Source organism: Sceloporus undulatus, chromosome 4 (genome assembly GCF_019175285.1).
Source record: "Sceloporus undulatus isolate JIND9_A2432 ecotype Alabama chromosome 4, SceUnd_v1.1, whole genome shotgun sequence".
Classification (NCBI taxonomy): Eukaryota; Metazoa; Chordata; class Lepidosauria; order Squamata; family Phrynosomatidae; genus Sceloporus; species Sceloporus undulatus.
The window spans coordinates 136,062,841-136,087,242 of NC_056525.1; the positions used below are offsets into that span (position 1 = coordinate 136,062,841).

At 42.4% G+C, this 24,402-nt stretch overlaps 1 protein-coding gene across 3 annotated transcripts in view; it reads left to right on the forward strand.

Moving 5' to 3' along the window:
- APBB3 (amyloid beta precursor protein binding family B member 3) overlaps window positions 1-22,830 on the forward strand; it is a 25,412-nt gene extending 2,582 nt beyond the window's left edge. Inside the window, exons 2-13 of one of the 3 annotated variants that reach the window (XM_042463998.1) lie at window positions 8,401-8,579; window positions 10,306-10,385; window positions 11,219-11,279; window positions 12,473-12,619; window positions 13,577-13,704; window positions 14,017-14,022; window positions 14,104-14,218; window positions 14,732-14,819; window positions 16,099-16,182; window positions 17,052-17,167; window positions 20,042-20,245; window positions 21,165-22,829. In XM_042463998.1, the coding sequence (XP_042319932.1) occupies window positions 8,401-8,579; window positions 10,306-10,385; window positions 11,219-11,279; window positions 12,473-12,619; window positions 13,577-13,704; window positions 14,017-14,022; window positions 14,104-14,218; window positions 14,732-14,819; window positions 16,099-16,182; window positions 17,052-17,167; window positions 20,042-20,245; window positions 21,165-21,398 (1,442 nt within the window). In that variant the 3' untranslated portion in view covers window positions 21,399-22,829. Of the gene's footprint in view, window positions 1-8,400; window positions 8,580-10,305; window positions 10,386-11,218; window positions 11,280-12,472; window positions 12,620-12,773; window positions 12,811-13,576; window positions 13,705-14,016; window positions 14,023-14,103; window positions 14,219-14,731; window positions 14,820-16,098; window positions 16,183-17,051; window positions 17,168-20,041; window positions 20,246-21,164 lie in introns of all 3 variants that reach the window. The other 2 variants (XM_042464000.1, XM_042463999.1) reach the window with 2 other exon arrangements.
- The last annotated feature ends 1,572 nt before the right edge of the window (window positions 22,831-24,402 follow it).

Consider the following 24,402-nt stretch of genomic DNA (forward strand, 5'->3'; position numbering starts at 1 on the left):
TTTTAAATATACCACACGCACCTAGAGAGAGCCAGCATCGAGTCCCCCCTTAGGGTCACCAATAAGTCAAAAATAGCTTGGAACGGCAACACATACACACACACCACACACACGTCTGCTCACGCATCACAAGTTACACATGGTGTTCATGGAATGGTATTTAAGTGTCCCCCCACACTCCGCCCAGCAAAAAAACATATGTGATTAGACTTTTAAAATCATAAGCCTGGATCACTGTACACTTCCAACAAGCAGCTGTATAGAAAGCAAAGCCTACCAGTTTTAGTAGGTTTGTCCTTGTAGATGTGCAGAGGAGGCAAACCACTGTGAACTATCTTGCCAAGAAAACCCCATGATGGGGTTCCATAATCAGAAATGGCTTGAATGGTATACACAATGACAACAACAATGTGCCGAGGACCTCAAATTAAAATCCAGCTTCATGTATTCCTATGACCATACAGTCTCCAGACAGTGATCCGGGAAGAGAATCTGAGTTTTTGTGCATAATGAGCCTCTCATGATTTTGGACCTACTCTTAATAAAGCTTGCAGGACATCACAGATTGGAAGGTGTGCTCAGGTAGCATCCAGAGTATGTTTAGGTATTGCATACATATTCCATATACTGTACAGTCTTAAAGAGATAGCTAAAAATATCTCTGCCAAATACCTGTGTTCCTTATAAGTTGAAAAGCATTTTTTTGTCTGTAAAATTATACTTGTTCCAGGGATCAGATCAGACAATGTCAATTGTCTGTTTGTAGTAATCTAATCCTAAACATATCTAACAATCAAGTTCCCCCCCACCCCCCCACTTTAGCTTTAAAAATTTAAATTTCAAGTCTCCACATTTGAGTTTGAGTTGGTAGTAAGAGCCATAACTACAGTATGCTCCCGCCCTCCCCCCCAACTCTAGGGGGTTATCTCCTAATAGCACATGAATATAAACTTGCCATGGATTTGCCTATCTGTGACAGAGAGCTTAGATATTCTGAGATATCACACACCATTGCAAATGGCTTAGTGCTTTTGTGGAAAGAGAGAACCTGTTAGAGATCCTTTGCTGTGGAGGAGGGCATGCCACAGGCTTACCTACTTGTTAAACTGTCTGTCTGCGTTTTTTTTATTCAATTAATAGGTTTTTGCCCTGCTCTTCAGCCAGCTTTGGTGCCTGCAGATGGAAACACGTGAGGAGTAGGGTGGGTAGAAAGACAATGACAACGCACAGAGCAAGCTATGAAAAGGGGTCTGATTTTTACATTTTTATTGGGGACTGAATGTCTTGTTTAAAGGTAAGTGTGGATTGCAAAACCAACACAATCTCACTGGGTGAATCATATACAACATCATATTCTATCAGACGTTTATATGCTCTTGAAAATGTGTGTGCTGCCCAGCTGTTAAATTCCTCAGGACACCTAAACTTAAGAATACTAAAACACACAATAAAATACAAGCAGAAAAAACTGTAGTATATTACTGAACGATAAAATCCAAGCAGGACAATAAAACAGTTAAAAATTGGATATAAAATAAACTGGAAAATCTAGGCAAATACACCTGGCATTAAACACCTCCCTTGGGGGGTGCTACAATTGAGAGGCTTGATCTTTGATGAAACCCTTCTAATTTCAGTTAGCATGTCGGTAGGTATGGAGAACAGGCTCCATTTTTGTTTTTATTCTTATTTTGGAATCACATACATTTTCATTTTTCTGTCACTACTGCTCCGGGGAAATTCAGGCTGCATCAGTAAGAAAAAAATGTCAGAGATGCATGTCTGCTATGTCTTTGATAACCAACGTGCATTTTCATTTTCATATATGATGAGCCTATGATGAAGGCTATAATGAAGCTCTGATAGTACCCACATAGCAAAAGATTGCTCTGAATTTGCAATATTTTGAAAACTAGGATTTTATTCAAAGACCCCCACATTATATCCGAGCTTTTTTGATGTCCATTTGCCGTCCTTTTTGTACAGGAATGTTTCCAGGTTTGTTTCAAATACAAACGAAGAAAGTTACATAACAGCACTCCGCATAGACTAGTCCTAGTCTGGTTGGAAGGCATGAGCTGAACTGGGGTTATCGCTTGTATACTCACTTTGCTGTAGCCTGTTCATTACTAGATTAATCCCATCTGTGAAAGCTGCATTCCTTGATTAAATTCTCAGAGTTGGCACAAGTATAATAGTTTATTGGTTTGCGGAGGTGGGGAGGGAGAAGGTTAGGACTTTTTTCCCTCTTCTCGCATTTAATTGACGTGTTCAGGCAGTAGGAAAAACAGAAATGGTAGTTCTATGCTTGACATTTGCTTTTATAGCCCAGGTTTTAACAACAACCATCCTATTTCTGTTTCCAACAAGACACAGCACCCATATCTCCTGACATTTTTTCTTATTTGACTACAGCCTGAATTTCCACCAGAGCAGTAGTGACAGGAAAGAAAATAACCCATTCTCCACTAGACATTTGACAACTAATTCTGAGCATTGCTGAATGTTTCCCAGCAACTGTCAGATCCCAATATTATTAGTCTGTGATGTTTTATTCATTTATTTCCCCCCCATCCCAATACAGAGATTCAAGGTGGCTTATCAATTATTAAAACCAACTACTGTTGGAAGTTGGAGCCTAATATCTGTTGGGACAGACTTTGCCTCACTAGTGTTGTATAGAAGCAAGAAACGGAGGCGGTACAGATTTGGGGAAGGGGCAGCCTTCTCCCTGGATGGAGGCCGCAGCAACAACGCGGTGGCCTTGTGAGGCTCTTAAAAAGAACCTACTCCTGCGCAGGTTTTTTGTGCTTGCGGGGGTTGGCCATGACCTCCCTTGCGTGGCCTCATGACGTAATTCATGGCGCTGTGCGGCACATACGTCATCATCACTCCCCTGTGGTGATGAGGGTGAACGCAGGAATGGCACCCAGACGTGGCGGTAGGGCTCATCAGGAGCGTGTGGACTCCATACTCCCCCCAAGCCCTAAAATTGGGCCCCAGGCCGGCGCTTTGCACCAGTCTGTACAAGACCTGAGTTATTTTCCAAATCTGGACTCTCAGTCTCAGAGGGATGCCTTCTCTAACCAAAAAAAATATAGCTATACCACCCATGAAAGCAGAAGATGAACAGGAAGGGATGGAGTGGCATTTATGGCTTTAGGTTACCAACAAACATGGTCACCTTCAGTGTTCAGCATGGCCAGGCAGCCACTGAAGGCCCAGGCGTTCAGAGAGGCTCATTCACATCCTGTGACTGCCTGAAGAACTTTCTGGATGTTAGTATGGGAGAGACATGGCATCTGGGGTAATCTAACAGGGCAGGCAATTGTCACAGATGACAATGGGACCTTTTTTATTTCCTATTCCAAACTGCCATCACCATTTGACAGGGAAACACCACACCCCATCCTGTAGGAAGTGAATAATGTGGAATGATGGTAGTAGCAGCAGCAGGTGCTCAATAGTCTGGGGAACACTACTAGTCTGAGAGACATTAGTCTTCTGGCAGCAGGGGTCTTAGTCTGGCAGTCAACTAGGTTGTACAGTGGGGTTGGATTCCTGCTCCCTCTCATCCCTTTTGGGATTTTGATAGTTGGTCTTACCTCCCCCCTCTCCCAGTCTGGATTGCAAGAACTTTTAAACAAAACAGAAGGCAAATGCTTTAGGAATGCAAAACACATCCTTTCCCTTTGCAAAAGGTGTTGCCAGATTGTGAGCTGTGGCAGTTTCTCACAAAACAGGAGCAGATGGCAGAGCTGATTGAGATGCATCTATGGGTTACAGTATAAAACTAGAGCTCAGCTTTGGCTGAACTGAGCTTTCAGCTCACTGACTAGATTAATAAACTCTCAGTGAATAGGGGTTTGGGGAAAGGACTCCGTTTTAAAGAAATGAAAATCAGAACATTTTTTCTTTAGAATAACCTGCTACCTCCATTTTCTAGGATTTTTGTAACAACATCTAGAGAAGAGGCTATGAGTCTTGCAGCAAAAGCAACAGACTGGAGGGTCTTGTAGCACCTTATGTTTTAAGACTAACATATTATTATGGCATAAGGTTTTGTGGATTAGTATCCACTTTGTCAGATGAATGAAGTATTATCATGACTTGGCAGGTATTCTGCATGTGGGTGTAGAAAAGTTGAGAAGCCTTCATTCTAACACTGCATAAGTTAACAAGGAGCCAGTTTGAAGACTCTAGTGAAATATTTTGACACTCACTTTTCTTTTTCCTTTTTCTATTGACTCCAAAAGTTCATCTTACCAGCTGAAGAATGCCAACGTGAAGATCTAACAGTCCAGCCCTTTGCCTCTTGCTAAACCCCTAAACCAAGTTACCAAAGTGCTCTCTCTCTTCTTCTTCTTCTCTGTGTGTATGTATGAGAGAGATGCATACCTGTGTGTCAGGATCTAGATGAGTCAGACTCTCTTTGCTTTGATCTCTGTGTGTCAAAAGTGGCAACTGCTGGGCTGCTGCTGGCAGCTGGTTGAACTGCTTCAAAGGATTGCTAGGCCTGATTAAATAGAATGCAGCTTGGCAGGCACAGATAGCAGGGCTTGCAGTATGTAATTGAACTGCAAGTGATGGATTATTCACCTTCTGTCCCCTTCAGACTGAGAGAATCACCAGGATAATAAAGCAGAAGGGGCACACTGACCTTTGGATATTTTTAGCTGTGCTCACTGGGGCAGATACAGTTACGAATACAGCCCTGCTCCTGGATGTCCTGCAGAGAAACACCAGATTGCACATTTAGCTTTATTTCTTACTCTGGTGCCTTCATATCCACGTCCTGGGAGTGCAGGCAGTCAGGGAAAGTGGGTTTGTCTGCCCTAGGATCTTTAGAGACTTTCCTATATCGACCTCTTAAATTATTTCCTCCTTTAGCTTTGCCCATCTGAAATTACATTGTCCATTATTGGTGTAGCCAGTCATCATTTGATTGAAAGCCAGCATGGTGTAGTGGTTTGAGTATTGGACTAGGATTCTGAGAGATCAGCCATAGAAATCCACTGGGTGACCTAGAGTGTCATACTCTCACTACCTTAGAGAAAAGCAATGGCAAGCCTCCAATAAATAAATCTTGCCAAGAAAATCCTAGGATAGGGTCACCATAAGTCAGAATCAATACTACAATACTAACTACAAATTATGCAGTTTGTACAGCTCTGAGAGCACTGTGTGCTGCAAAATAAATATTCTGTGGGCAGCAGCTATTCTTTTACAATCTGTCAAGAGCCTAATAAGATTTTATATAAAGGATGGTAAGGAAGAAAATATCAGCCGACTGAGCTTTGGAGACTTAGCTGGTTTCATGTTTCTGGTTTTATTTTGGTTTTACCCTTCTATTTCCAATAATAATAATATTAAAGGATGTCTTTAACTAATTTCGTAGAATTCAGTGCTAACATTTCCAGAGCAGTTCAAAAGATAAAATCACAGAATCATAGACTGAAGATACCAGGAGGGCAATCGAGTCCAACCCCTGCCATGGAATTGTGATGCTGAGAACTGGACGCAGTATTCCAAGCTGAGCTCTTTATCCATGTAGCCCAGTAGTGCTTGTCTGGCAGAGTTCCCTGGCAGAAGAAGGTCTTATGAATTAATTTTGGGGTCGGTTGCCAAAAATACTGCTTTTTGGCAGATCTCTGCACAGGTTGTTTTCACATATTTCAGCACATTCTTTCAAAATATCTGAGAAAGTTCTGATTCCACATCCTCTAGTGGACTTGAGGCTTCTGATAGCATCTAATTAACTGTTGTTAGCATCTAACTAACATCAACCATTAATCACCACTACAGTCCAGGAAAATTCCATGCAGCCTGCACAAAGCTCAGTTTTTCAATAGTAGGCATCTATTTTTATCCATTGTAGTTCTTCCACTATCTCCAGGATCCAATGGCTCCTTGGGCCAAGCAGCCATGGGATTAGTGGGTGCCTTACCAGGTCGATTGAAGCATTGTTTCTGATGTATGAAGCCTCTCTAGTACTTTTAAAAAAGAAATAGAATGGACAGACTGAGCCAAAAACACAAGCTTGATGCCAAAACAGAAGAGAACAGAGACTCATGAGAATCACAAGCAACCATAGTACGTATAAGATTATCAAATTCTGGATTTGTTCTCTGAGTTGAAGTATACTTGTATGTGAGATTCTTAAGCAGAAACATTGAACAGCAACTGTAATGACTACTGGAATTCCCAGGCAGTTATATGGTTTATGTGTCAGACTGTATATACCAAGGACTCTGTATGTCAAAGGCTGAATCCATCAAAACACAAAACACATGCCTTGACTGCCAGGTAGCCATTAAAGCTGCGTAGTGCAATATTCAAAGCAACAAGAGTAACCCAAGAGTACTTTGATTAGCTGGGATAGTATTTAACCAATTTTGAATGGGGAAAATGCCCCAAACTTACAGGCTGTGGATCTCATTCTCTCTCCCTCCTTTCTTCTCTTTCTAGTCACAACCTCCATAGATTTTTTGTTGGTTAGAAAAATACTGAGAGATGGTTCATGCACCTTTGTATAATTAAGTCTGGCTCTGAGACACTGCAACCAGATGGAGGGGAGGTGTTTTTCCTCCATGTATGTTTTGATCACACAAGTTGTACTTTCCAGAATTCTCTCTTATCCTCAGCCTGATAGAGTATCTTTTGTTCTTATTAGTCTGAGAAGTAGTACAAAAGCAAGCAGATAATTGCTGATAACAAAAAAAAAATCACTGAGGGTATATTTAATTTATTAATTATGGGTGAACTCAGTGCTTGCCTTCTTCTTTGGGAAGGAGTAGGGGAGTTTGAAGATACTGATATAGCTCTCAGTAGCATCCCAGGGCATTATATCATTAGAACTTTGAGTTCAGAACTGCCCATGAGAATTTAGTTCATGTTTTGTTTGCCAAATCTAATACTGGAATTGCAGGCTTTTGCTAATTTTCTTACATATTGCCATATGGGTATAGATTTAATCTGTTTACAATGGTAAGATGAAGTTGGAACATTCTGTTGTGTAATACTCTTTTGCCGATTCCTTTACTCGCCTTGGGAGGGGAAGGCTGTAAGCAAAAGCCAACTTCTGGTCACTTCCAGATCTTATTTTTCTAGCAAAATTGTCAAAATGGGATGTCGCTTCACTCTTCACAATTGCCAGCTCTGCTTTAATTAAAAGCTCATTTCCTTCTTACTGCTTCCTGTTCAGAAGGGACACAGCTTTGGTGAATCACCCCATAATTATTATTCCTTGGGTTGGCCAGGGTTCTTAATACTGTAATGGTTTCTTCTCATTTTTCTTTTTTAAGGGGCAGAATACCAGTGTCATTATAGAAGGAAAAGAAAAGTGAAAAGAAGTCAGGAATAAAAATGTCTCAGCGGTTACTAACCAATCACATCAATAATTTGGTGCTACACTGAATAAAAAGTAATTAGAGATAGAAAGTGCAAGTAAGGGTTTTCTAATTAAAGTTATAGATCTTTGCTGAATGAGATCTACTTTATCTCTAGGCCACTGGGACATTTTTGTCCCTCCCAAAGTCACATTTTCTTCCTGAACTCACAAAGAACTAGAACTTCAAGGGAGGAATTGTATGGCATTGTCACCTGAAGAGTTGTTAAAAAATGCCCAGATTTCAGCCATGCCATTTTTTTCCTCAGACAAAAAAATTATATACATGTTCATTTGCAATTGATTGAATGGGTCTACTCTAATTGAGACTAGTTCTTGATTAACTGAATAAGACAACTAAAGATAACATTGTTTAGAAGGGGTGGAAAAGAATTCCATGAAGATTAGGCAACATCTTAACTGCAGTAGTACAGGCTAGTATACATAAAATCTGGCTTTAACCATACCTACCGTTTACCTACTGTTCCCAGTAGCCTAAGCATGTAGGCCAAACTAAAATCAAAATCAATAAAGTTGTTCAGGTTAAATATTTGGATTTTCTCCCCATTAGTTATTAAAATAGTTGGGTATGTAAGGTATTTAAAACAATGGTACAGTTTCTCCAGAAACAAAGTAGGTGCCATATTATTAGGAATCTTATGGATAGAAGGAAACACTAATCAAACCTACGACCCGAGAACCTCGCTGCCACTGTCCATGCATGTCCAGGCCTCAGCAGTCGAACCTCTGGTTTAAAGGGTGTGCCAGTTCTGTGCACGCTGCGCTCCACCATAAAAATCCATTGCACAGGCTCGAAGGATACATCTGACGTCATCAACGCGCTTGTAGAAAGCACGGATGAGTCCTTCCTGAATCTTCGTTCGCGAAGTGAAACCAAGAAGAGGAAGAAGAATGGATAGAAGTGATGTCTTAAAGAAAGGAAAATAGAGTTTTTCTTCAGTGTTTGTAATGCACCTATATTTCCCCTCATTTTATGTATCTTCTCTCCTTAGATAATCTTTGGAATGACCAGAATCTGGAAGCAGATCTTGATCTTCCCCCAGGATGGAGGAAAATCCACGACTCCTCAGGGACCTACTATTGGCATGTGCCCACAGGCATGACCCAGTGGCAACACCCATCCTGCACTTCTGATCAGGGACAGAGTGTGGAAGCAGCTTTACCAGAAACGGTATCAATATTCTACAGCCTTTTGTAAATGAATAATGCTTTCCATGGACTCAGTAAAATCAACAGTCCAGGGCTTGCTTTCTCCCTTAAATGATATCATTTAATGATGTCAACACAGCTTCAGCCACTGGGATTTAAAAATCTTAACACAATATATAACACAATAAATAAATGCAAACTCATACCTCTTTGGCAATGGCAGAGCCTTGTAATTAGAAATAATGGGATAGCAACTGTGGACTCAGCCTTACCCACCAACTTTTGCAGCACAAAAGCTTCTGCATAAGTTCTTGGCATTCCTGGGCAAGAGAAATACTTGATTTTCAAAGCTGAACGTGAAGACTAATATTCAGAAGGCATGGTGGAGGTATTAACTCATCCACTTGTTTGGGCAAACTATCGTGTGAAGCATCATTGCTATAGTTCCTGTGGCATTTCAGCTATAAATTACCATATCAGAAAGACTTTAATGCATACTAAATATATTTAATTGGGTGGGTTTCAGTAAGTTACATATGTTTAGGGTTATATCAGGCAGCATGAGAATAGGGTCTGTCTTCTAAGGCTGAGTGGGCAACCACTGAGGGGTGGGGGGAGTATTCCTCCCTTGGGCTTCAAGGCTGCTCCCAAAGCAACTAGAAATGATACAATGTCACACCCAGTTCTGAGAATTAGATGAAATACAGCCAGCTCTCTATCAGGGGCAAAGGAAACTTGAATTGCTACTTGGCAACGGGCACTGTTTTATTTCCCCCCAAGAGTTCCATTAGACTTCAGACTCGGTATGGGGTTGGTATGGGGTCTGTGTGCAGTGTGTCAGATACTGTATTAATCTGAGGCCTGATCCAACAGATTTGCAAATGGCCAAGGCTAGCATAAGCTGCTGCTATAAAAGAAGACTTTAGGGATGGTTAAGGGATACATCCTTCTATTTACCCTGGAGAGCCCCAAGTGTCAGGGGAATGTTCCTTAGAGACTCCTGTTTCCTCAAACTCCCTAATTTGGAAGGGACCACCTTTGTCTAGGTAAGCTAGTGCTTTTAAAGCATTGCCTAAAGAGCTAACTGAAGGCCTCCTCTTTTTTCTGTGGTCAACAAATGGTGTTGGGATGCAGGGGCAGGGGGAGTAAACTGCCTTCCTAGCTCTCCTTATCTCTGAAATGCTCACCTGGAGGCTGACTAATTCATTTGCTCAAATGCTATGTTATGGCCATCCCATATGGAGTAATATGCACCCTCTATGACCAAGAGAAACTGTCCTGATGTCCCATTAACAGTTTATAAACTCCTGTGTGTTTCCGCTACTTATGGTAAAACAGCTCTGTTGTCTTTGAGTGTGCTGCCATTCCAAAGTGCTACTCAAGCGATGATACTTCCACACTCTCCTGAGATGTTTTTCAGCATGCTATCTTGCCCTTGGAATTATTGCTAGTGGCTGCCTCTAAATCTATGTACTTCATAGCTCTTTTGCTGGCACGCATAGTGTGGAAAAGAAACATTTTTAACCTCTGTGGCCTATATATCTCATTGTCTCTTATGCTGGGACTAGTTGTGTGCACTGGTTGGAGAAGGGGAATCAACCTTTGTCTGTGAGCATCAGGAGAACAACAATTCCCCCAATCTCTACCGATTCATGCGGAGTGTTTTAAATGTGCATTGTTATTATCCCTGCTGTGTTAGCTTCCTGACTGAAACAACTCTCACAAGCTGCTTCTCTGTCCTTATTCAGAATTCTCAGACTGCTACAATGAGACATGTGTCCAGGGAGCGACCCATCCCAAGCCCCATGGCATCACTGCCCAGAAGAAGGTAGGGTTCTCTGCAAGGGACATGACACAAAGCCTGGCATGTCTAATTTTATATAACTTAAAAGTTACATAAGCCCTGGGGCCTGTCATGTTTTTCTATGGTGATAAATAAGAAAGAGCTATGCAAATACAGATAAAAGCAGTTTTGTTCCTACTTGACAAATTTTTTTAGTTGTAAAGATATTTTGAGAAATGTTGTCCTGCTTCTGTACCCTCTTGTTTCCTGCTGTCTTCACAACACAAATTCTGTGAGAAAGTAGAAAACATTTTAGAAATATATGCAAGTTTCATCCATACTATCATTGTATAGAATATTTACAAATCAGTTCCCATTTTATAATAGGAAAAATATAATTTATTCAGTTTAAAATAAGCACAACAATATTACTGTTACAAGGCACCACAAGATCAGGTTTATAAAACTGAATCAGTTAATGGTTGAGAAATGCCAGGGTGATCAAGTGAAATTTTAATAAATGTCGAAAGTTTCTGACAACAAGTGCTCAATGTACTGCAGAAGGCAGGTCATCTCTAAAGATGGGAATCATTGCAGAGAAGCTTTGAGTTCTGCTGCCTAGTTGGAAGCCTGCAGAATGTGGCATGAAGAACAAGACCTCCCTCTGAAGATGATAGTAGGCCTAATAAGTCTTCATGGTTACAGTAGGTCCATTTTTGGCTATGTCAAATGGGAATCACTATAGATTAAACTTGATGATGTGCCAGAAAGCTGAGACACTAGCAAGATCCACAGTTGCCATTCTGTTTTTTCCTGGGATTCGGTGTGTGGATAAACAGAATCTCCACATTCCTGCTGTGTTTGTTTTCCTGTTACAGCACGTCATTGACCTGGCATGGAGAAGAGCATCATCAAACCATCAAGGAGCCTGGTTCCAAGGTACAGTCAGCCAATGTGGCAAAAATGGAGAGCACTTATTTTAGAAACTTGGAGAAGCAGGAGCGGTGGAGTGGGGAAGATGAATTCAGCATAGGTAGGACCATTTCAGGGAGGCAGCTATAGAAGATTGCTCCCTGTGAATGCCCTGTGTAAATGCCAGGCTTTTCTTTAGAAGGTTGGAAATTCTCTCCCCGTAGGACTTGTAATGCAATGCTATGTTTTGCTACTCAGAAAGAAGGCTATTGATTGCAATGGAACTTACTCTTACATGGGAGTATGTAGGATTGCAATTTTTCCATCAATATTCTTTTTACTAGTTTATCCTTGGCAGCATGGCATAGTGGTTTGAGCATTGGACTCTGGTTCTGGAGACCAGGGCTTAAATGGACTACAACTTTGGAAATCAAGGTTCCATGCAAACCCACTGGGTGACCTTGAGCAAATCACACATTCTCAGCCTCGGAAAACCCCGTGATAGGTTCACATTTGGGCCCCCTTAAGTTGAAAATGACTTGAAGACATACATCAACAACAACAACAACCTTTGTCAGCTGATCCCCTGCAGATACTGTACTTCTCTCCTTTCTAGTTCTGCCTCATATAAAATTACCCCAAACTGGCATGTTTAAATTCCCACCCGAATGAAGAGAAATTTCTTTATTGTATGGGTACGTATTTAGAGACTGGAAGTGACATAACTAACTGATATGGCAAATAGAGTTTTTTGGCCATTCTTCCAAGAGGCCATACAACCTATAAATTTATGAAGTGGAAGGAAGACTAGCCTCTCCTCCTCCTCTTCCTTCAACACTGGCCTCCCTCTACATCTTGAAGGGCACACAATGGTACAAACAAGTATGGAGGCTCTTTTGTGACATTGAACTGGCAGATGATAGTATACGTACATCTTAATCAAAAACAAGAATAGTTAACTGGTTCGTTTTTGTAGTGGCAGGCACAGGGTAGAATTTCAAAGAGAACTACTCAGAGTGTTGGCGAGGTATGGATTTGTATCATCTGACCTTAGGTATAGTATGGCTGAGAATCAGACAGGGAAAGGCTGTTTCTGTTTTCCCTGTTAGGCCAGACATTCACTAACAGCAGTGAATGGGCAGGGCTGTACAGCTGAATGAGAGCTGGGGAAACTTGACATATGCTTTGCAGTGACCTCCCCTGTTTGTCTCTGTTGCCAGTGCTTTGTTGTGCGTTCATTAGGCTGGGTGGAGATCCCTGAGGAAGACCTGGCTCCTGGCAAAAGTAGCATTGCAGTGAATAATTGCATCCAACAACTCTCTCAGAACAAGTGTGACAATTGGGAACCCGCTGACAGATGGGGTGAGGTGAGTGTCAAAGGCATCAGAGCCCAGGGGAGGAAATTTTCTCATAACCTGACAGTTGTCCTCCACCATTGACTTACAGCAGCCCCTTTGCCGAAAGTAACCCTTGCATTCCTGAGCACCCCCAGACACTGTTTTGTTTCCATTTTCCCCTCAGCTTCAACTCAGGTACACAGAAGGAAGAGGAGATAGTGGTAGGCCAATTTTTTTTAGGTTTTGTTTTTTGTTTATGGAATGTCAAAAACAAAATAACTTTGCATTCAGTTAAGTGTAGCATCCAGTTTAGGTATGTCATAGATTTTGGAAAGCGTATTATTTTATGTAATATCTACACTATGTGATGTGTTCATATTTGCTGAGCAAAAATGGGTTGTTTGTTAATGGGTTCTTAGGCTGCATATCTTTCCAGTATAGAAAAATGATACATTTGTCATTATTGGTGATTAAGAAGGCATGACTGATCCATTTCTGCTATCCTGGAGTAAGCATCTATGGATTTGAGATGTATCCTGTCAATGCACGGTAATTATTAATTATGAGGGGTAGTGTGGTGTAGTGGTTTGAGCATTCGATTAGGACACTCGGGGATCAGGGCTTAAATTCTGGCTCAGCCATAGAAACCCACTGGATGACATTGGGCAAGTCACACACTCTTAGCCTCAGGATGGCAATGGCAGACCCCCTCTAAAGAAACTTGCAATGAAATCCCTACATAGGTTCGCCTTAGGGTCACCATAAGTCAGAAGCAACAAATCTTGAACAGTTTTCTTAGTCTGGAATGGGAGAAAAACAGGGCAGTACCACAGCATCTGTAGTAGTCTTTGGTATTACTGTGGATGACCTCATTCCAATTCCTCCCTATTTTATTGTAACTCTTGTTGGGAGAGGCACATGCAGGTTCTTCCCCTCCTTCATTCACACACTGGGGTTCAGTTACAGTCCTTGAGTCTCCTTTTACAGGGGCAAAACATGGTCATGATCCTGAAGAAAGACACCATGAGCCTGGTGGACCCTTTAGACCACAGCCTCATCCACAGCCAGCCCATCATCAATATCCGTGTCTGGGGTGTGGGCTGCAACAATGGCAGGTAAGTTATGGCCTTTGCTTTGGGAGGGGAGAAGAGGGGATGCCTGGCTGGAATTTAACTCCAAGGGCAACTTCCAAATCCAGGCATTGCACCAAAGCACTGTGGAATGCAACATTCTAGTGGTGACAGAGGGACAGTTGTAGTGCCATTTTCTTCTTCCCATAAGGTTCCTCTACTCCTTTCCACAAGGACCCTTGCTTCTCTTATTAAAAGACATTACTACTCAGCCCCAGACCCTCAGTGGGGTTGCTTGTTTGGGGACCCAGCATTAATCCACATTTCTTCTTTCCCTACATGCTGTGCTTGACCAAGGGACAGGTAAGCACCCCCTTTCATTCTGCAGCCAGGACAAGCACTTGGAGCCCTGCCCTTGCTCACTGGGCTCTCCTCTCCTTGCAGGGATTTTGCTTTCGTTGCCAGTGACAAGGACACGTGTATGCTGAAGTGCCATGTCTTCCACTGCAATGTGCCTGCCAAGGCCATTGCCAAAGCCCTGCATGAAATGTGCTCCAAGGTACCCCTCCTGACTTGTGGCACAGTCCCTTTATGTGCATGCACACGTGAAGAAAGAAGAGTGCCTAGGCCCCACAGTGCAGGCTCAGGAGTTCTCAGCACCATTTTGTGAGGAGAGAGCCAGTGGAGTTTTATCCAGGTTGTCTAATGGTCAGAAATAATTCCTTTGTACTATGCACTCTACATGGAATTCATCAGAACTAGATTTCTAGTCATTGCTGTGGAGGGTCAAAGCTACAAAGAAAATTTTAGTCCTATGCATGCTTGTTTGGTTAGTACATCCTGTTCAACTAAGCGGCACTTCTCAGTAAACAGACTTAGGACCAGGCTACATTTATTAAAGCAAGGGGCCTTTCTTTATTTTTAGCTATAGTATTGAGGATCAGAAAAGAATCTATACATTCTTGGCAATTAACTTTGTCCTCTCCTGGGTTCCCATTTTGGAAGAGGTTTCCCAGCGTCTCAACTTTAGATAGTAGCTCCCAATCTGTAATATCTTTTTTCTGTCTTGCAGATCATGGCTGAGCGAACAGTGGCAAGTAATTGCGTCAGTCGATCTGTTACTCTTGAACCTCTCACTCCAGATGCCTTATCTCGGCAAGGTACCAATTATACATTTCCTGCACTCCAGTGCAAGCATGCTTTTATCCTCTCTTCAGGAAATTATTCCTGAGTTCTGATATAAAGAATCCCTCTGCATATTCAGAAGTAAACTGTGTCGTATGTGTGAAAAATCAAAAAGCTACATTTATTACAGTAAAACTACCATATATACTCAACTATAAGTCGACCCCATGTATAAATTGAGGGCAAGTTTTGTGGCCAAAATTATAGAATTTGATGTGACCTGAGGATAAGTCAAGGGCAAAACTTAGGGGCATGTAGCAAAGGATCTGAAGGATGAAATTAAGGAAAACAATGCCAAACAACTTTTAAAAATTCCAGCAGATACTTTGTGCTCATACTAAAAGCTGGATAGATGAGAGAGCAGAGGGGGACCAGTGCTCCCAGATTATGTTCTTGCCTTTCATCAGGGGATGGTTCTTTTTAAAAAAAAAAAAGAGTTATTTAACAGTATTTACATTGACCCCTGGGTAAGTCGACCCAGATTTTGGGGGTCAGTTTTTTGACTAAAATTTCTAGACTTACACATGAGTATATACAGTAAAAGCAGGTTTTTCTGCCTCCTGATGAGATGAGCAGAAAATACACAGAGCATATCTCCTGAGGTGAGGGGGGGCGGTTTGGATGGAGTCCACATGACCTTCCCAAGGCTACATTTATAGCACACCCTCTCATTCAGCTAGGGACAGAGATTCCCTCTTAAATTTGTCCACACCATAAAGCTATGGGAAGCCACTCTGTCCATCCCAGATGCATGTCAGCAACAATTATGCAAGCTTACTTTCATAATCATTCAAGAAGTGAGTAGAAACCACAAAGATGGGGGAGCACTGAATGGCAAAGCACTATTTCTAGCCACTTATATCACCAGAGAAGCACAAAAGTGGTGAGCCCCAGACAGAAGCCTCCATCGTTTTGGCCTTCTGGGAAAGGCAGCTTCACTGCCACATTGTGTTGACTTTCAAACATGGGAAAAACAACCAGCATGGTCTTGCTTGCACTCTTGATGAATATGGCCTTTGGTGCACAGTTTGGTAGCCCCTACAGAAACTTGCACCTCAGTTTCCTGATGAAAAATGCGGTGATGTGGCAATCTTTATCCTGAATTCACTGGGACTTGCCTTAGGATCAGGCTTGAAGGTGGCTAGCTCCTTCCAGTTGCCATGTTTCAGAACGTTTTCTTCTCTAATAACTTGGGATTTATTGACTGAACAATAGAGTGGAGAGGCTGTGCTCATTGTCCTTTGTTCGTGGCAGTTGACATTCTGGATGCTGTGGGAGAGTCTGTCCAGAAATTTGAAGTTTTGTATATCGGCAGCTTACCAGTGACCAAAGCCATGGGTACGTAGCTCTCATTGAATTCTGTAACCTATGTTTGTGTGTGATAAACTGCTCTGTGCTCAGCAGGATAGATTAGTAGATTTGTTGCCTGATTTTGATGTTTATAGGAATCTGTACAAAAGAGGTGCAAAGGTGTATCCTCTTTTGGGTTCCTGCAGGACTGCCTTGTTTCCTCTGGGTGCACTCCTTCTAATGAGTCAACCTTCCCATCTTTGCCAGGGAACTGTGAGACATCTTTCAGCTCATTTGACCTGGAACAAAGCCAGGATTTGAGAAACTTCCCTTATCTCCCCTCAGCCCCTAGGTGAGAAAGTAGCTTGAGGTATAGAAAATATCTATGAGTGAAGGATTAATGATATCTTTCCCAGTGCTTCTGCAATCTATTTGCCCGATTTCATTTTTAATAAAAAGACACAGCCTATGTACACATCTGCCGTATAATGGGGAGGAGGAGTACTAGTTACTATAGTAGTAACTAGTTCACTATGAATTTCAGCAGATGCTCCATTGTTATTGTAGTATAAAGAGAGTTTCCATGTTCTGCAGCTCTTTAAAGGCCATTTCATGCAAGGAGTGGGAAACTGTAGTGATACAAGCATCCCTGAAGCATCTCAATATTGTCTTTTGACAAGGACAGGCTAGATATTACTTTGAATATGGCTGGTATTGGGATCTTCTGCCACCTTTCTCCCTAATATCACATGGCATCTCATTCTCCCACTTAGCTCCTTGTTCCTGGAGTTGCTCTTTTTCACTAGTAAAAGTAACTTGTCTGCTTCTATAATCCAAAGCCTGGTTCTTGAGAAGCCCACATCTCTGGTTCAGCAGTGACTTGTCATGTCGATTTCTTTCTTGTCTCACCACATTAGGGATGGATGTGCTGAACAATGCTATTGAAGACCTGATGAGCAGCCAGGAGCGTGAGCAGTGGGCTCCATCAGTCATCAGTATTTCAGACTCTGTGATGCAAGCAGACCAGACTGAGGTAAGGCTTATCATAACATTGGTGATATCAGCAACTTCTTCTCTCACCAAATGACTGAATGCTGCCCTCCTGTCTGGGGTACTACATCTGCTGTGTGGCCTGCCTTATATTTGGATTAGCAGAGAAAGAGAGGCTGAACAGGGAGCTAATTCAAAGTGAGAGATACCTTCTGGTGTTTGGCTGTGTAGGGTCAAGCTGTGAATGCCAAGAGCTGAAAATTGCCACATGCTTTGGCACTCTGTAGTTAGAGGTTTTCTTAGATCTGCACATGCAGGCTGCAAATCCAATGATACTGGACACAGTCTTTCACTTTCTAGTTCATCTCTCAACTAGAGATATTCTGCAATCCAACCTTGTTTTACAATTTGCTGGGCTTATGTGCCTGTCCAAACACTCCTTTCCACATTTAAAAGCATTTAATCATCACCTTCTGCTCTAGATACTGTTGACTAACATGACCACCTTTTAACTTGGTAAATCGAGGCCTGTCTAGCTGGTTATTGTGTCAGTGTGGCTGAGAAGGGTGGATGATAGTTATTTACTCTGTCTTGAGTTAATTGGAAGAAGGGTAGTATGTAAAGGAAACAAACAAACATTTATCAATGAGTGAGTGAGTGAATATTCTTGCAATTACAGTATAATCATGATAGATAGATGACAGAGTGGTATGTAGTTAAATTGTTTTTGAGCCTTGTGAAGTAGCTATTTGTCACTTCTGTTAAAATTGGGGCAAAGGACAGGGGGAGAGCAGCAGCATTTAAAGTAGTCCATGTGGAGAAAGTAGGGATTGGGAGTATGGGGGATGATTTGGGAAGAAAGAAAGGACAAAAGTATTCCAATACCAATGCATGTTAAGTCTGGGCATCGACGGGAAGTGTGACCCTGTTAGTGCTTTTGGACCTTTCAGCAGCCTTCAATACCATCAAACATGGTATCCTTCTGGAACACTTGGGAGAATTGGGAATTGGGGGCACTTCATTGCAGTGGTTCTGTTCCCATCTCTCAGGCAGATTCTAGATGGTGATGCTGGGAGACAGTTGCCCCTCTAAAAGGGAGCTAAAATCTGGTGTCCATCAGGGCGCCATTCTGTCTCCTATGCTATTTAATATTTACATGAAGCCGCTGGGTGAGATCATCCGGAGACATGGGGCGGGGTGTTATCAGTACCCTGATGACACCCAGATATGTTTCTCCATGTCTTGGACTGCTGCAGTGACTAAGGATGGCATCTCTCATCTGAATGAATGTCTTAAAGTGGTAATGGACAAATTTAAGCTGAATCCTGACAAGACAGAGGTACTCGCTATAGGGGCTCCTAATCTGGGTATGGAAATATGTGAACCAGTCCTGGATGGGGTCACACTTCCCCTAAAGGACATGTTTGCAGCTTGGGGGTGCTCCTGGACTTGTCCCTCCAGTTGTCAGCACAGATAGATGTGATGGCCAGGAGTGTTTGCTATCAGCTTTGGCTGATATGCCAGCTGCGACCCTACCTGGAGCCAGAGGACCTTGAAACGATGGTTCACGTGCTAGTAACTCTTGACTTGACTTCTGCAATGCGCTCTACATGGGGCTACCCTTGTGTCAAGTTCGGAACTAGTGCAAAATATGACAGCCAGACTGGTTGCCAGTAAATCCAAAGCCGACCATATAAAACCAATCTTAAAATCTCTCCACTGGCTGCCAATTAGTTTCCGGGCGTGGTACAAGGTGTTGGTTATAACCTTTAAAGCCTACATGTCTTGGGTCCAGATTACTTACAGGAGCGCCTTCTTCCATGCAGTCCACCCCTGGGAATGCCTGTATTGCAGCCACTCACTCAAAACCACAAGGTTGCGAGTTCAAGACCAGCAAAAGGGCTCAAGCTTGACTCAGGCTTGCATCCTTCCGAGGTCGCTAAAATGAGTACCCAGATTGTCGGGGGCAAATTAGCTTACAGTTATAAACTGCTTATACATTGCTTAGGCAGAATGAAGCGGTATATAAATGAAGCTTGTTTGTTTTGTTTTAGTTTTAATTTTGTAATGCCCTACATTTTTCTTGAATATCTTACATTTTGTGCTGTCTTGTCCTCCTCTCCGGTTATGACATCCTGTCACCCTGGTGGGGTGGGGTTTGTGCAAAGGACTCCCCAGTTCCCACCATATTGGGATTCAATGTCAGAATGGAAAAGAACCATCCTTCCACCATTCACAACCTCTGCTCCCTCTTCCTGTGCTCTCCTAAGCACCCTAAAGCCCATTAATTTCAAAGCACTCTAAAGTTAAAGTCTCCATTAATTTTTATAAAGGAATTGAGCAGTTTATTAATCTCTTTCACTGAAATCATGGGATTTAGAAGTTATTATATTACAAAAACTAGGGCTGCAAACCCCAAACTCAATCCATGGTAATCCAATTCCATTTCACTTAATGGAACTATTTCTGAGTAACCCTGAATAGAATTTTGTTGGAGGTTTGCTTCATTCCTTTACATGTTTTGTTGAAAGTAAGCCTCTCTGAACATAAGGTTTCCCAATTCTGGGTAAACATTGATAGCCCTGCAATGTGAGTTAAACACTGAGGTATCCACAATCTTTCTTCTCTCCCTCTGAAATTAAGGTAACTTAAAATGCTTAATTTTCTGATCCTGTCTGAGCTCCTTTTGCCACCATGTCAGATTTATTAGAACGTGAAATACCTCAAGCTTGGCATTTGGTTTGGAAAACAAACTTTTTCTTTTAAAAAATGACTGCAATTCTGGGATGTAGAAGAGCCTATTTATTGGGAACACACAAAAGTTAGTATCTGGGCTGAAGTGAAGTGAAATGTAAGAGTACTCACCTGGATGCATCCTTAATCTAATCTGATTGGATTCCTTATTGGTTTCTTCAAGGACTTGGTGAAGAAAGAGGAGGAAGAGGAGGACACCTGCATTTGGCAATGCCAAGTCCGCTACGTGACTTTTATTGGGATTGGGAAAGATGCTCACACATTTGCCCTCATCACTGACATGGGGCAGCAACGTTTCCAGTGTACAGCATTTTGGTGCGAACCAGATGCCGTCATCATCTCAGAAGCAGTTCAAGCTGCATGCATGGTAAGTACTGAGATGCTGACTGAGTCCTGGGCAGGATTTCAAAAGATGCTTTGTCTTCTACCTACCTCAAATTTGTTCTTGATCTGATATTTATTTATTTATTTGGAGTATTTATACCCTGCTTTTCAGCCAATAAGGTTCTCAGAGCGGCTTACAAGAAAAAAAAAAGACAGTTCCCTGCCCTCAGGTTGACAGTTTAAAAAGACATGACACAAAAGGATAAGAGAATGGTGGTGCGGAAGGGATCAAGTTCATTAGTTTGTCTCTTCCTCTGAGGCCATGGCCATGGCAGATGGACTGGAGGGAGGGCTCTTCAACTAACTTTGGGCTAGGCCCGATGGAGCTGGCCTGCCTCTCTCCCTCTGGAGCCAGATGATATAGAACATTTATGTATGAGAAATAACACATTTTGAATTCCAGAGTGGTAAAGGTTCCATTTCCCATTGGACAGCCAAAGTCCTAGTGCTCAGTAATTTCAAAGTGCCTGATGAATAGATTATCATGCACATACTCTACTTACTGATGGTATCAGTGATTTTTCTCATATAGGGTTAAATAAATTGCCCCATTCTTGACAAAGCTACAGGGCAGGCAGAAAAGGCTTACACCAGGAAAGGTCAAGATACAGTGACTATTGTAATGTTTACAACAGATTCATTCTTTGTTAGGATGCCCTGGACCAAGTAAAGACAGTCCACCACATGCTTTCTGTGGGGTGTCTAGAAAGTTTCATCCTTGTTCAGAGTCTTGGTTTTTTGTGTTGCATTTTGGAAAACTTTGGTGTTATTCAGGGAAGGATCTATTTTTGGTACCCTTCCTTCTAAGAACTCCAGGACTCTAAACAAATAGCAAGATTCTCTAAATTTAGCTGGCTGTGCACTGGAAATTTAACATGGTTTCCTTGTTGTTTTTTTGATAGGTTCAGTATCAGAAGTGCTTAGTGGCTTCAACATCACGGATGAAACCAAAAATTGGCTCACGCTCCATCCTGAAAATGAAAAGGACAGTGTCAGTAGACTCACCAGTGTGCCCTTTTCCTGCCACAGGGCACTCTCTGCAAAAGAATGGGAGCGGGGGCCCTGCACGCAAGAGGGGAGTGTTCTCTTTCTTCGAAGCATTCCGTCAAAAGTATTCCATGCTGCAGACACCTTAGGACAAAAGAGACAGCATGGAGGAGATGGTGGGCCCCACGGGATACTTAACAGCAGCCTTCTTCTGATGTCCAGGCTCAGAATATAGATAATGCAACGTTGGCTATTATGTCTTTCACTGAAGCTAAAAAAGCCAACAGATGCAAGCAAGACTAGCCCTTGGGGGAGGGCCCTGGCTGATCCTGGACATGCTATGCATATTTCTTCTAGTCCCTTGCTATATAGATATTATGAGGAAAAGGAGAGGTTGCTTTGGGGGAGATGAATGCCGCACGTGAATGTTTGGGAATGTTCCTTGGCATGTGGGGCAGTGAGCATCAAATGCACCACACAGGCTTAAAATCTGACTCCTTAACCCCTGAGGTTTGTGGAACACAGCAAAGCAGGCATGATAGCTTCTTGAGGCAGTAGCTGCACTTGATTTTATGTAGTTAAAGCTGTGGATATCTCTGGTCTTCTGTCCCCAGCTGTAGCATGAATGCTTGGCATATGAAAACCCAACTACAGACCCAGTGGAAAGAAGCAATCTTTGCAGCTCCGAACAAGCACTTGTCTTAGTCTGAGGCAGCAAATATATGCTTGTGGACATCTGGGGTTATCAGTCATAAATAAGAGAAGCATTTCCCTTAAGGAATGACAATTTATATACTGTTGGTCCATGCCTTGAGGCACAGAGACCATCCCTCATATTCATGAGAGACTACACTCCTCCTTCATAATATAGAATGGCAGAGCCCTACCTATTGCAGAACACCTTTTTGTTGGCAAAAGCTGTGCCAATCATCTGGCTTCTGAATATGACTGAGTAGCATGTGGCCAGGAGCGCTGTAATCAGAGGTTGCCAACCACCCAGATATTGGGGAAGCAACTCTTCTGAAATAAGCCAGTGGCCATAATTAAGCATAGACACTAAGCAGATGGTGCACACAGTGCCAGTGCCCACTAGCAAAATGTCTGTAACAACATGTGTTGCACCAGCACTCATGATTGTCCTTTATAACAACACCAGCATGCCTAGCCTGGCACTTGGATTGGGAACCATCCATCCAGACCATCGCCGTGTGTGGCCCAGTGCTGGTGAGCAGCTCCAACAAATGATAACACATTTGTGAGAAAAGAAGTAGGATAAGGAGAATGTAAGCATTTTCTGTGGATTCCTTTTTATTTTTTAAAAAAGTATATAAATAATGTTTCTTCAACAATTGGTGAAATGTCTTACTGAGTTTCACTTTATTTGTGTTAGAAGTGGGTGCCGGAGGCTGGCGAGAGGGGAGGGAGTTCTCCAGATACATTCCCTTTGCAGTTTTCAGCCTAGTGTAACTCACTAATCATTACCCCTAGGTTAAGATAGACTCAAGTCTACCTCAGTGATACTTTATATCTGATCATTTGTGCAAATAAATTACTAATATAGAAGAAAGCTAGACTTGCTTTCCCATTTTCCTTTTTTAAAAACACTACTGCTGGAATAAGTTGCTTGTGTAGATGTGAAAATGAATCAAAGGAGTTGGGGATGCCATAAGAATGTCTAAATTAGGATTCAAATCAAAATGCCCCCAAATAGCTACAAACAACACAGTACCAGAGCAGCTCTGGGTTTACTTGAAAGTGAATCCCACTAAATTAAATGAGAGCAAGTGTGGTGTTGTGTACAGTGTCGCAGGTGGGAGGGACATGAGCCAAAACCTTGCTTGGCCATTAAGTACACAGAGTGTTAGCACAACCTAACTCCTAGGGTTGTGCTATATTGCTCTTTGACACGGCGGATTAACTGTGCCTGGCTCTCTTAAGTCCTGCCTAGCATCCCTGTGCTTCTCATCCTTTAGGCAAAATGCATTCAGAGTGAAGTTAAGAACCAGAATGACCACAGAACACCTGAATTCTTACTCATGTAGGTTCAATGGATAACATAAGAGCTGACATGCTGTTCATGAGTTAAGATGGTGTGAAGTCAGACTCATGCTATTGTGTTTCACTGTTATGGCTATTGCAAAAACCAGAAGTGTCTTCCAACCACACACTGGCCAGAAATTCTCCCCCATAGCAATTGAAATAGCAAGTACATTTTTGTACCACTTATCAGTGCACTTAAGCACTCCCTAAGCAGTTTACTATGTTGAGTACTCTTTAGAGACCTTAAAAGATTGCCAGGCTGAGTTGACCCAGAGCCCCTGGCTAGTATTGAACTCACAACCTTGTGGTTTGTGAGTGAATGGCTGCAGTACAGGCATTTAACCACTGCACCACCAGGTCTCCTGCTCCCAAACCTTAAGCAGTGCAGCCACACACAAGGTGGACATTTCCATGTTGCCAAAGAGCAAGGAGATGAATGGAGGCATGTCTAAGTCTTTTCCTGTAGTTTGGATGTGCTGCAAGCTGCTGGAAAAGAGCTGGACACATGGCCACTCTCGCTCCCGCTCTCTGGCAAGATGGGAATGGCTGTGTTGGGGGCCTGTGCTGCTTCAATGTTTTAGGGGATGACATTGGGAGATACAGCCACTTCTCCCGATGCAGGATGTCAGCCATGCTGTTGGAAACAGGATGCGGTTTCATGTAGGCCAGTGCAAGAAATATGCCTCCTATGGATGTTGGAATGAAAAATACTACACAAACAGAAGAAACGCTGCAGAGCGCTTCTCAACAGCCCCCAAAGGAAAGAGGCTGGTACGGACTTGAAAAGCGGCAAGAGACGCATAGTTCCAGTGCCCTAAATGGAAGCAAGGCAGATGCTGACATCTGTGGAATTGCAAGTGTGACTCAAGAGCCCTTTAAACATATACTGCCAGTGGTGTCATTCAAAAAGATTGCTAACTGGATGTGGGGGTGGTGGTTGGGTTTGCCCAAAATATGTATGTTAACGAAACTTCAATTGTGTATGATACATCAGTAGAGAAGTGTGTGTGGAAGTGCACTTGCCTGCAGCAAAGGGAAGGGAAAGAGTCAGATTGATTGCCATAAGTCAGAGAGAGGCTGAGAGAGTGTGACTAAAGGTATCAGTTTTGCGGT